The sequence below is a fragment of the Lactuca saligna genome, chromosome 6, assembly GCF_052625555.1.
Source record: "Lactuca saligna cultivar CGN05327 chromosome 6, ASM5262555v1, whole genome shotgun sequence".
Lineage (NCBI taxonomy): Eukaryota > Viridiplantae > Streptophyta > Magnoliopsida > Asterales > Asteraceae > Lactuca > Lactuca saligna.
Window position 1 is genome coordinate 27,983,497 of NC_136422.1, and position 14,368 is coordinate 27,997,864.

Consider the following 14,368-nt stretch of genomic DNA (forward strand, 5'->3'; position numbering starts at 1 on the left):
ACTTCGGTCCGATGCAGGGGACAAGGTCCCGGTCAGTTCCGGACTTCGGTCCGATGCAGTTTCCGGGCTTCGGCCCGATGCAGTGGGCAAGGCCCAATATGTGTTTATATGTTATTGTATGGTATGTGGTAGTTTGGGGGAGCTCACTAAGCTTCGTGCTTACAGTTTCAGTTTTGGTTTCAGGTACTTCCGCAAGCAAAGGGAAGAGCTCGGGGTGACGGCATCGCACACACCACAGCTTTAGCTTTTAGCCTGGGATTGATTTAGTTTGTTTTGATTTGCCATAGTATGATACAGTTTCCGCACAGTGTTTTCTATTATGTTGGAATACATCACGTATGGTTTTATTATATGACACTCTGATTATGGTTTTGATTATATCGAAAAACGAAATTTTTGGGTTGTATTTTTAGGTCGTTTCACATGTGGTAACCCATGAATATTCCATGGAGGTTAAAACCAATGGATCATGAAGGAAATGGAAATTCATGCACATTAGGGATCACATGGTGTAACCCTAATGAGCCACACTATATAAAGGATCCAATGGTTCATGAAATGGCACTAGTGGATACACAAAGAGAGGGCAAGGGTCGATTTTCATAGGGAGAACCAAAGTAACCTTCTTCTCAAGTTATTACATTTGTTGGTGGTGTTGTGTGATTCCATTTGAGGCTTCCACACTATTGGGGCTAAGCTCTTAAAGGTTCAAGACTTCAAGCTCCATCAAAAGGTATGTCATCTAACTAGACTTTTGTAGTATAGTTGCTCCATAATATGCAAGTTAGGATGATGCTTTGGAATTTTTTATATTTGCATGTATAATAGTGAAAACATAGATCCAAGTCACATAGGGTTGCATGCACACCATAGTAGTGTTAGAATTCTCAAAACCCATAAGTGGTATCAGAGCCTAGGCTTGGTTTTTAATTATACTTGTTGCAATGCTGTAAAAATCAAACTTCTGGCTTTCTGGACTGTGGACTCGCCGATTCCACTAGGGGACTCGCCGAGTCCAAGAGTAAATTCACCCAACTCGCCGAGTTTGTTCCTGCACTCGACGAGTTGGAGCTCCTGAGTGTAGATTTTCGATGTTTTAGGCTGGAATTGGACTAGGATCATTACCTTAAGCTATTTTTGAACTTATAAAAATGTTTTTTTATGTGGTAATGATCGTTCTAATCCAATTCAAAATATAATTGTCAAAAGTTTCATGTTTTGTATTAGTTTAATGGTTAGGCTAATTACATGAAAATTGTTTGATTTGAATTGTCTTGTTCATATGAGTTTAATCTAGATCATAGTTTTTCTTGACATGTTTGTTTGTTTATTAGATAATCTAAATGGCCTTTAATGGATTCCAAAAGTTTTTAAATTGTTCAAAACTTGCCCTCAAGTTTTGGAATTTGTAAAGTTACACTTTTGAATACTTTAGTTCTAAACCCTAGAATTTTAAATAGTTTAAAGTTCAACCCTTATACTATTATATATATATATATATATATATATATATATATATATATATATATATATATATATATATATATATATATATATATATATGAGTAAAAATCAATCTTACCGTTAGTAGGCCTCATTCACGAAGTCGGTCTATAAAGGGGTATAAGGTTACTACCTATAAAATGGCAGTTTAATGGGTGTCCACTGTCACCCACCACTTCCTTGACTGATGGAGGGCCGTTAGCCGAATGGGTAGGATAGGACTCTAATTCTCCTTTCATTAAAAGTATAATGATAAATATAAAGTAACTAAACACTTATAAATTCCCAATCTTAGTTACTTTAGGAAAATGTGAATTTGGTGCTAATCCATGAAATTACACTTTGTACCTTACCAAGTCATTAGTGGAGCGTGTGTGGTTAACTGGCACACTAAAATGGACTAGTAAGAGTGGAAAAGGGTAACTTAATGTTTATCATAGATTGGTGGAGCGTGTGTGGTTAACCGACACATCTATTAGGTGATAAAGTTAAGGTACCAAGTTAATTTGCATGGTTATTCACACCTTGTTTGTGATCCTTGACATCTCAATCACAAACTTGAGAGGGAACAATCGAGATTTAAACATGCCATTGAAAAGTTCAATGAATCTCAAAATATCTAGGAGTTTCAATCCAATTAAAACCTAATACCTATTTCGTTTTCATGGTGGAAATTGGTGAATCGTCATTCGCCTACCTTCAAATATTTTATAGCTTGGATTACGGCATCCCTCTTCCAAGTTATAAAATATTGTGTTGGGTCCTAGCCATAATATTTCATATTAGGTGTTATATTAAGGACTTAAATCAACTAACTTGAATTTATCCCATTGTAGATGTCTATATCAGACAACTAAGATCTTCCCAAATCCATTGGAACAAGCTTTCCTAATGAAGATGATGTCCCATGGTTCGATTATGGAAATCATAATTCTCTTCCTCCACCCCCTCCAATTATTCTTCCTGACCCACAAGCTCAAAGACTTGAAAAGTGCAGGATCACTCAAGTCCTATTGGATAGAAAACACAAAGATGGAAGGTCAGTATGAGCACATGTCTTAGAGATGAAGGCACATATTGATAGGCTGAGAATGTTGGGTGTCATTTTCCCAAGGAAGTTGGCTATTGATTGGGTTCTTCATTCACTTCCCGAGTTATATAGTGAGTTCAATAAAGACTACTATGTGACAGATCACGACATGACCCTAATAGATCTTACCAATTTGCTAATTGATGCTGAATCAGCAATGATTTGGCGCAAATGGTCAAACAAATCTGATTGGAAGATCTGCCTCTTAGGCTAACATGGACATCCCATAAATGATTCCTTATTGTAACGGAAAGGAATCTACCATGGTCAAAAGGTTTGATCATAAGAGAAAGGCCAGTACTGAGATTGTTCCAAGTAAGCCTATGTGTTTCTATTGCCAGAAAAAGGGAAATTGGAATCGAAGCTGCCCTGACTACCTGAGAACTTTAGTCAGAATGGATTGTTTTGCTTCAGGTAAGTCCACTATCTAACTCTGTTAAGTTCCTAATTGTTGATTCTTAATATATGATGTGACTAGGTTGTATTTTGATGTTTGGCAAGATCTAGCAAACGGGAAGGAAGCTTAAAAGAAAAGTATGTTGAATCTGATCGTGAAGATGGATTTCAATCGCATGGTTTGAAGATCGGATTTTTGAGCTACTGCTTGGTAGTTATGATAGATTGCTAGTAAATATGTAATAGCATAGTTTTTCACTTGTAATTGCATTGTATGGAAAAGTTTTTTTTTTCGCATTTTATAAATAAATAAAATTTTGTTTTTGTTTTATATCTCCTTGCAATGGCATTTATGAAAAATTGATGCTTGTATGTTTCTAGCAATATTGAAAATATGGATTTGATTCTTTCATTTGTGGTAGTGTCTAAATTTACCAAATAAGGAAAGATTCTCATCACCCAAGTTTCAATTGGACAGAAAATTAGAATCATGCAAGTTGTATTGTATGATGAATGATAATTTTCATCTTTGGAAAATTAAGACTAATTCCTTGTTCACATGTATATGTGAGTCAAGTGAAGGATTAAGGGATCGAGTACACATTCTTGTGCACTGGTTAAGTCCACCACAAAGATCGATAAGACTATTCGTCATGATTTACTAAAGTTTAGTAAATATGGTTATACTTACAAGTTTAAGTATAATTTAGAAACATTGGAAAAGTTTCAATGTATGACAGAATAAATGAAAATAATCAAATTAGACAGAAAGATAAAAGTTTCTCAAATCTACAAAGATGGGAGAGTACATTAGTATCATGTTTTATGATCATCTTAATGATTATAAAACCATATCACAATTGATCCTCTAAGGACATCTTAGTGCATTCTTATGGCTAAGAAGAGGAGTCATGGATTATTGAAGTGGTTAAATCAAGAAGATGAGACATACTTCGTTCCAAAACAATTGTTAGAGTCATAGATTGTAACTTGAGTGACATATCTTAAAGAAGGTTTATAACACTTTTCAAATGTAGAGTAAAATGTTTTTTACTCTTGTACATTTGAAATTGGTAAGTTGTGATGTTTTGGATAAAACAAAGACCAACTAAGGCCAATTGTGTAAAGTTTTTGTCTTGATAAGAATCCGCACTAACTATTGAATATTTGTTCTCAAGTAATGGTATTTGACAAAGAGTAACTTATATGTCAAGAGATCAGTGATACTATTAAAGATCCTGAAAGAGTTTCAAGAACTAATCAAGAACAAAACCTGTAGTTTATCACTAGCACACGATTTAAGGTTTGTAACCTATTGTGCTGACATAATTCTTGTTTCTGTGCCTATTCCAGTAAAATTGACTATGTATGCGAGTTCTATGAGTTCTCAATTGTATGCGTAACAACTTGGAAGCAATGGTAGACACTTGTGCTACCATGTGGCAAGAAATTAAGATTGAACAATTTCAGTCCATATGAGTTTGGATTTGTCACTAACCTTGTCTTGTGATTATGGTTTTGACAATTTCACATGGATAGAAACATATACACCATAAAATCTAAGTGTCATAAGGTTTCTCTTCGATTCATGAAAATGATGGTGAGGAAACGCTTTCACTAAGAAGATTTTAAGGAGATAGCAATTGTGATGTTTGCATTCTCAAATTCGATCATGATTACGACATCCCTCCTCATGGTTTGAATTATGAGAATGGAAAAAGGTCTAAACATTATGATTACGACATCCCTCTTCATAATTGTTTAGACACATATGTGAACTATCTAAGGAAAGGAGTATTATTTTGAGAAGCTTAGATAAAGTTTTATCGAAGCATCTTGTATTAGAAATCTAAACTTTGGTAATGAAAGTCAATGAAGCATCGATTTCTAAAAGTCCAGCTGATTTCTAAGTACGTGTCAGAGCTAGTGGGAGCATAAGTGTTATGATGGTAAGATAATAATTATTATGCTAGTGAGAGCATAATTAATTATTGTAAATATTGCAAGTTAGCAATGTTAATTATAGAAAACAAAATTTTCAATTCGTGAAGTTGCAGGGGTTGAAAAAGTTGTTTTGCTATAATTAAGGGAGAACAAATTATACTTCATTTAAAATCTAAAAGCTTAGATTGTAAGATTTTAATCAAATTTAGTCAAGATTACATTACTTGTGTTCTAAAATTCGATTATGATTACGGTATCCCTTTTCATAATTCGAATTATGAGAACATGGAAAATTATAAGAAATATTGTATAGCAAAAGACCGGTCAAGTATCATGTCTTGATGTGAGACATCATCAATCGTGTCTTGTATGCTTCAGATATAGGATCAATTGCATGTGCTTTAATATTTATCCGTTCTCAATCTTCGAAATGCCTAGGACATTAAGAGGGAAAAAGGAATAGAAACGGATATGACTGAAATGATTAAGCAATTATCGAGGACAATCTAAGGTTTACCTTATATTGGTTTCTCATAGGCAGTTGGAAGTACGGTGTAAAATTTTGGAGGGGGATCATATTGACATATTCTGAAAAGATGTATGTATTTAATATTTAACTTAATGAGGTAATTAATGTTGTTTATATTTGAAAACATGTATTTATTTAGAGGAATTAAATATCCTTCTACATTTTATTCCTACTTATCTTCCTACCCTATAAAATGTTGACATGTGACATATTTAATAACACATTTAATGAAATTGATAATATTTTAATCCACTTATCACCATTTAATGTGGTTAAGAAGATAGTATGAATAAATTGTAGGAGGATATTTAATTTCTCATGTATTTATATATGTATAAACGACAAATTGAAGAAATAACAGATGAAAACACTATTTGGTTAACATATGAAAATAGATTTTTTATAGGTTTGAAAACCAGTTTTTCAAATCGGTTCCAAACCGCTTTCATCAAAAATCCTAAAACTGGTCCAAATCGGTGGATAGATTTTAAACCAAGCACGTTTCATTTTCAAATCGGTTTTGGATTCTAAACCATTTTGAATCATGAACCATTTATTTTGTGCACCTCTATTCCTCTATTCATATAGATAGGCTACATGCCAAACGGTTATTTTTTCTCTTGGTGGTATCAGTTATGTAATAGGTTATGTGAATTTTTATAGTACAATTCCCATTGATACATATTTAGGTATACATATTTTTAGGATTAACCACATATAAACATTAATACACAATTTTAATGATTAATGCAATTTTAATACAAATATATATATATATATATATATATATATATATATATATATATATATATATATTATCATTATGAAATTACACATGCACATTGTGTACAATGGTTCGAAAGTAAACTCTCATTTTGGAATTCAATTTCAAAACTAAAAAAAAAAAAGAAAAAAAAAATTGTCATTTCAGAATTTTATAAAAAACAAAATTGCATTTAGCATTTAGGAGTTGTTTGTATTCCTATCATTGGTTATACATAAAGCATTAAAAGTTTGTAATGTTATAGCATTGTACTTTTAAAACACAATGCTTAAAAATGATGTATTGTAAGAATATGAAAACATGAAAACTAACACAGATGCACATACACACACATAAGCTAAAAAAGATATGTACCATTACTTGATGAAACTGCATAGGCATATTGTGTGCAACGATCCAAAAATACACTGTCATTTTGGAAATTAATTTCAAAACTAAAACTAACAAAAAAATGTCATTCCATGGGAAACAGCATGCAAGAGTTCCTTCATGTACATTTGACTTTCAAGCATTGTGGCTGGACTTTTCTTGCCAAGTGCAAAATAGGCATCAGGTTTTCTTTCACAATATAAATATTATATTCCGATTTCTGTAATTGAAGTTATAAATAAAATTAGTAACGATAAAAAAACTGCCATGGGATAGTAAATGATTCACAAAATGGTAAAAATCAAAATACATATATAATACCTCATTTGCTAGTGTAAAAGAGTTTAAAAATAAAAAAAAATTGTGGAATGATAAAAATTGCAATTTTTTTGTCATTGTCAATTTCCTGCACTATAATCGGGAACTTAAAGCTCCAATTAATGGAAAACAATTACCAATCATATATTGGCATGTTGTTTCTTCTTTGGGTTGAAAATACTTCAAGCTTCCTTTCGTGGCTGTATAAATAATAACAATAGATTAGATCACACATATATACATATTAGATCACACACACATATAAGATGACACATAGATTCTTATGAGATCATACATACATAGACACATATGAATCATATCACACAAACATAAAAAATAGATCTCTCAGAGTCTACTTTTATATTTCATGACATTAATTTAATTTTCAAATAATAAAAAATAAAGGTCACATGATAAATTTTTTAAGCTCTTTTAGTCACAATCGTGGATTCAAATCCCTAAAAATCACAAATGGTACGATCTTAAACGCCATTTTCATATTTATATCAGCATAACGCCACATAAATATTAAAAAAATCATGTAAGTGATAAAGTCATAATAAAGAAAAAATAAAAATTATAATTATTTGGGAAGAGGGAAAGGGAAAACAAAATCCCATATCAACTTCCTGTAGAAAAATTGTAAAACTTGTAATAACTTACTAAACCCAAATCCCATATCCATTTCCAACTTGAAACCAAGTATGCTAAAACATCAATACCAATTAAATACAAGAAAAAACACATTACATAAACATCATAAGGATATCTCCTAATTTGAAGACAAATATTCACTAATTTTTATAAGAACGCCACTATTCACTGCATAAATATAAAAGATATGATATCATTTACAATGAACCAATAATTAAAAGAGGTTTTATACCCGTTATTAGCTAAGAAATATAAAGATAAAAGATATGTTAGCATTTACTATGAACCAACAATTTAAAAGAGGTTTTATACCGGTTATTAGCTAATAAATGAATATGATATCCGATAATCAAAAGAGTTTTTATATCCGATATTAGAGACTACATTTGATTAGAATCTTGATGGCTTACCTCTTTGGCATACATGGAGATCTCGATGTATTTTTCATCCATTTCTTGACAGATGAAAGACCATCTACTTCGTTCACAAGTGTTTCTGCAGATTCACACCTATATTGATTTTCCGCCACCTGGTTAAAAGACCATATAATTATGTGTATAAAGGAATTTCATCGAACAGTTGGTACACAACGGCTAAGCATTCATTTTTTTCCTCAACAACACGCACACACACATACAAAGTATCATATCAGTAAAGGCCTAAGCAATATGTTTGTTGTAAACGAAAACTGATAAACACAAGAAGAAGCAAGTCACTGTATTTTTTTTGCTTGGTTCCGTTTTTACCTTTTTGATCCTCAAAGAAAGTGTGAGAATAGTGAGGTCGACTATGTCTCCAAAAGCAACACTGAAGGTAAATCTCAGAGATAATCGATGCCACATGCAACCCAACACATGTCTTAAAAAATCCTCGTTTGGCTTCATCTCTCAATACCCTCTTATTTAAGGGTCTGTAACACACACACACACACACACACACATATATATATATATATATATATATATATACACACACACACACACACATAAGGTTAAACACACAAACACAGAGACTGTTAGATCAAGCGTATACACACACACACAGAGACCTCGATGGCATGACTATGGTGTAGTTACAGATCTACGATAAAAAGCCTATAAGAAGAAATCAAAAATTGTGATGAGAGAGAGAGGGTTGAAGAGGAGAAGGAGGCAGTAGACTGAAAAGAGATTATGTGCACTTAAAAAGAAACAAAAAAATAACCATTAAGTTTTAGATTTGATCGAAAAAATCAGAAATATAAAAACCCTAAATTTGCTTCGCTTCCAAGTGATAAGGGTTGAAAATTTGTTGTGGTATGCCGGTTGTGTGATGAACATTAGGGGAGAAAGGGGAGTGATGATCTTTTTAGTTGTGGGGGAGAAGAGGAGTGATACTGAACAGTGAGATAGGAGGAAATGTTATATAAAGCGTAGTTGGTTTTGACCGATTCTTTGGCTGAAACCGAGGAATACTAATTCAAAGTCCAGTATCAATTATTGATCGGATAAGTTTTATATTTCTTGCGATGCATAAAAGGTTTGTACATATTACATTATAAATTGTACCTCTTAAAATTCAGTATTTGAGGGTAAATATTTATTAAGGTGTTTGTCTCTCTCTCTCTCTCTCTCTCTATATATATATATATATATATATATATATATATATATATATATATATATATATATATATATATATATATATATATATATATATATATATATATATATGAGGGGTATGTAAAGATTGGATATTGATATTGCTGTCAAATGAACTAATTAAATAACAGAATGTTCGCAATAACCTAGTTACAAAAAAGGTATGTGATATGGAATTGGTGAATTGGGAAATCTATTGAAAGTGATTAAGAAAGTCATAGTGATGACAAGTGTTTGTCTATGTTAAATAGAACGCATGTTTTGAATTCTAAGGAGTGTCATGAAGTAGCAAAAGCTGGAATTAACTCAAGCACAATATCTAAATATGAGTAAAAAGTTTTTTTTTTTTTTTTTTTTTTTTATATGAGATTATGTGTGTGTGCATGTATCGATGTATGTCATGTAAAAAGTAATATAACTTTACATATGTCATTAGAACATGCAATGCTTTTGGAATGGTATTATGGAAAAATACTGGTAAAAACTTGTATCTTCCATGTATAAATGTGTATCGTATATGGACATGAGCTAGTTGATCTATGAATGGCCATTTATGCAAGATGAAAAGGAATCATCGAAATTAGTTGACTTTGATAATAACTCTCTAACAAAGGGAATGATTAGAGTAGTTACATATTATTAGTATTATGATATAAGATGAATGTTACCAAGTGTGTGATGAATGCTTTAAAACCCTTGTATTACTAATTAGTGTAGCATCTGGGTTATTCATATTGAGATTTGATGATGTAATTTGTATGTTTTCCTTAGGTATTAGACGTACGTCACAGCTTTTAAAGATTTTTCATGTACTCTATTATTAAAAAAAAAAAAAAAAAAAAAAAATGAGCTGTTACAACTATCAAACAACCAATTTGACAATAAATATTCTGAATTAAAAGTCTTTAACATAATTTGTATTCATAAATAGTCGGGGGACTATTTATGTAATTCGTATAAGATATTCCACTCTGTTAGGAAAGTATCTTTCCTTTACATGTGTTTCGTTTCCCATTTGGTATCACACATTTCAAATTATCCCAATTTTTGTCAGACACACTATATCTCTTCCAATCATCAAGAGTTTGATCATCTAATCCTGTAGTTTTGATTACCAAAATTCATCTTTTGCGGCTATCGGACCGACACACAGCCACCACTCCTCCGCCGCCGGTCCGTAGTCATCACTTCGCCCACCCCACCACCAGTCCACCACCATCATCCCTCAACGATACCTTCAAAAACCCTTAAACGGTATATATAGATCCATCGTTCTTTTCAGTTGTTTGTTATTTGTTGATGAATTGCCATAAGGGTTTATATATCTTGTCTCCGATTTTGACTGATTGAGACTATTCGGAGGGGTGATCCGAGAAATTAGGGTTAGTCTTGGTATTGAATTGATTTGATTGTATTATACTTGATTAAGATGTTGAATAAATTCATGAAACGTGGGCAACGGAAGCCTTCGAAAACCGATACAGATGTTTATGATCAGCATACTCCTATCGGTAGTCACAGTTCCGCCTCGACTACGGCCGCCGACGGTGATACACCTCCGCCGGCCACATCCGGAGCTCTTGAAACCCTTCCTATGTTTCGAGAAGTTCCGGTCTCCGAACGACAAAAACTGTTCCTCAAAAAGTGTCACGTTTGTCGCTTCCAGTTCGATTTTACAGATACCACGAAAATGGCGATCGAAAAGGAGATCAAGAGACTGAATCTCCTCGAGCTTGTTGACTACGTACAATCAGATTCCGGCAAGATCACTGAAAGTAACCAAGAGGAAATGATCAGAATGATTTCGGTAAACATCTTCCGATGTCTACCACCAGGACCTCACGAAATTACAGGATCTATTCCTCTGGATACCGAAGAAGACGAGCCTTATCTCGACCCTTCATGGCCACATCTCCAACTTATCTACGAGCTTCTCTTAAGATACATCGTCTCATCAGACACAGACACCAAAGTTGCAAAACGATACATCGATCAAACATTTGTGTTGAAATTACTCGACATGTTCAACACAGAAGACCCTCGTGAACGTGAATATCTAAAAACCATTCTACACAGAATCTACGGTAAGTTCATGGTGCATCGACCTTTTATCAGAAGAGCAATCAACAACATTTTCTATCAATTCATCTATGAAACCGAAAGAAACAGTGGGATTGCAGAGTTGTTAGAGATTCTTGGGAGTATAATCAACGGATTCGCATTACCAATGAAGGAAGAACATAAATTGTTCCTTATTCGTGCCCTAATTCCACTTCACAAACCTAAACAGATTGGTTTTTATCATCAACAGCTCTCATACTGCATCACTCAATTCATTGAAAAAGACAACAAATTATCAGACACTGTTATCATGGGTTTGCTTAAGTATTGGCCTGTTACTAATTGTCAAAAAGAGGTTCTTTTTCTTGGAGAACTTGAAGAAGTATTGGAAGCAACACAGAGTCAAGAATTCAAACGTTGCATGGTTCCTCTATTCAGACGAATATCAAAATGTCTTAATAGCCCTCATTTTCAGGTTCATTATCACTATCATTATCAAACAACCCTTATATTTACTATTAAATTTTCATCTGAAATTGTTACAATATTGTTTACAGGTGGCAGAAAGGGCTCTGTTTATGTGGAACAGTGATCATATTGTTGGATTAATCGCTCAAAATAGGACTGTGGTTTTACCGATTATATTTCAGGCATTACATACGAACATTAGGGCTCATTGGAACCCTGCAGTCAACGGGTTGACTGTTAATGTTAGAAAAATGTTGATGGAGATGGATGTGGAGTTTTTTGAGGAGTATCAAAGGGAATTCACAGAGAAACAGGCACTGGTCAAACTTGCAGAAAGTCAACGGGAACAAAAATGGCAAAAGTTGCAAGATACTGCTGATATGGATCAAATAGGGTGAGAGTTTATTTTTATTCTTGAGCCAATTGGATATGTTGAAATTTTGTTTTTCCGTTTTTGCCCCTGTATCTGGTGTAAAGATTGTAGAGATGGGGTTGGGATTTAGAAATGATTATGGGGTTTCTTGTAATTTGATGTTGTGAATTTATTTTTTTTGGGTGAAGAGAAATGTGTAAAAATTTGTGTAGTGAAATTCTTACATTTATTTGGAGTGTATATATAATTATATATTTGTTGGTAATAAGTTGAAATTATAAAATAGGTTAAAATGTTATTGAGTTGGGTGGGATTGACACAATATTAGATATTAAGAGGGTGTGTGGATTTCATTTTGAAGTTAAAAATGATTTTTATCCAAAATGACTTAATAACTTTGGGAAAAAGAGCTTTTTAAAAAACTGTCTGAGTTAATTTTTAGTGATAAAAATCAATAAGTCAATAAAATAAAAAAAAAAAATTGTTTAAAATTGTTTTTGTTTGTTTTTTAATCATATTAAGTTATAAGTTATTTCAAAAGGTTACAAATTATTATGTTTTAAAAACTCATTTTCAAAGGGTAAACAAAAAGTTGATTTAAAAGTCTTTATTAGATATCCAAACAATTTCTTTTAACCAATTAGTTTGTAGTTTCAAAAAAAAAAAAAAAAAAAAAAAAAACTAGTTGATTTAAAAAAAAAAGTCATTTTCAGATAAACACACAAAAACCTTTTTTTTTTTTTTTTTTTTGTCATCTAGAGATGGCAATGATACGGGTGAGAACGGATATTGTTGATCTAAGACGTATACCTGATTACAAAACTGTATCTCAAATTTGGTCATGTCTTGTCGAGTATCTGGTTATTAAATAACAAGGTTCTAAATGGTGTGAGGCGTGACGTGACGGTAAGGTCAAGTCTCAAGTTTAACGAACCATGGTGAGTTATGGCGTTTTTCAAGGCGTGATGTAAGGCGGCGATTTTGTATTAATTTATAATTATATTACCACATAAATATAAATTTATATTAAGTATAACTACTTTTTAGAAGTGTTATATCATAAACTAATAACAAAAAGTTAACAAAAAACAAATATTTGTATCTCTGATTAGAAAAGATATAACAAAAAGCAAAAAAAGTGTCTTATACGAAAAAACACACGCCATAACACGTCATAATGCGCCTTGACACGCCATATCACGTTTTGCTACGTGCCATGTCTAACAGCAACGTTACAAAACTTTTCGTAACGGCGAAGTCACGCCTCACGCCATGGCACGCCTTGGCGCGCGCCATGACGCACCTTTTAGAACACTGTTAAATAATCGTCTTGGCGCGCACCATGGCGCGCCTTTTAGAACACTGTTAAATAATAACGGCAGACATCGAGTTTTCATTTATAATGATGATATGTTAAAAATTACTTTTTCCATTTATGATGATGATAGGTTAAAAATTACTTTTTGAAGTTTTGGTAGCAAAAATATGATTACAATCTCATCCAACAACGTCAATAACAAGTTTAATATATAATAAATTGTAAATAAATAAAATCATCAACATACAAAATTAAAAAAAAAAAAAAAATCTAAGTTTCATGATAAATCAATTTGAATCATAACAAGAATAATTAAAACAATAACATTAATTTCTATTTAGAATTGAGTAGTATTCACAACAATTTAACAATTCGTATATAAATAAAATCATCAAGATACAAAATTTAACAAATCTAAATTTCATGATAAATTAATCCAAATCATTCTATTTAGGATTAAGTAGTAATATACGTAAGAAACATTATACTATAATACTATAATATATTTTTATAATAATAATAATAATAATAATAATAATAATAATAATTATTATTATTATTATTATTATTATTATTATTATTATTATTATTATTATTATTATAAAAATATAATAATTTGAGGTCAAGTAAATGAGATTAGGCATAAGATCGGATAATAGGGAAGGGATTATATTAATATCATAACTATCTCAAACCCCTAAATTTTTTAGAACAAATCATATACCCGGTCTTATAACCATGTATTCGGCCCAAAAAGTTTCAGGTTCAGTTTTTCCCATCTGATTCAAGTATTTTTGTCTAGGAGCCATCAATATCAATATATAAAATTGGGTTAATTTATACAGTACATGTGTGACGAAGTATTTGTTTTTGTTCAAAACACGGTTGTTTAGCATATTTTTATTAGGAAGTAAAAAAATT

The 14,368-nt window shown here is 32.0% G+C and overlaps 2 protein-coding genes across 2 annotated transcripts; one reads left to right on the top strand and one right to left on the bottom strand.

The window, feature by feature from the left end:
- Positions 1 to 6,584: 6,584 nt before the first annotated feature.
- On the bottom strand, positions 6,585 to 8,997 carry LOC145001897 (uncharacterized). The gene is made up of 4 exons (XM_078961229.1): positions 8,334 to 8,997; positions 7,998 to 8,116; positions 7,071 to 7,133; positions 6,585 to 6,835 (listed from the first exon to the last, which is right to left on the bottom strand). Coding segments are annotated over exons 1-4 (321 nt in total). The 5' UTR covers positions 8,472 to 8,997; the 3' UTR covers positions 6,585 to 6,834.
- Positions 8,998 to 10,235: 1,238 nt separating this feature from the next.
- On the top strand, positions 10,236 to 12,358 carry LOC145000632 (serine/threonine protein phosphatase 2A 57 kDa regulatory subunit B' beta isoform-like). Its single transcript, XM_078959893.1, has 2 exons — positions 10,236 to 11,763; positions 11,846 to 12,358. The coding sequence occupies exons 1-2, from the start codon at positions 10,657 to 10,659 to the stop codon at positions 12,152 to 12,154; spliced, it is 1,416 nt and encodes a 471-aa protein (XP_078816019.1). The 5' UTR covers positions 10,236 to 10,656; the 3' UTR covers positions 12,155 to 12,358.
- Positions 12,359 to 14,368: the final 2,010 nt, after the last annotated feature.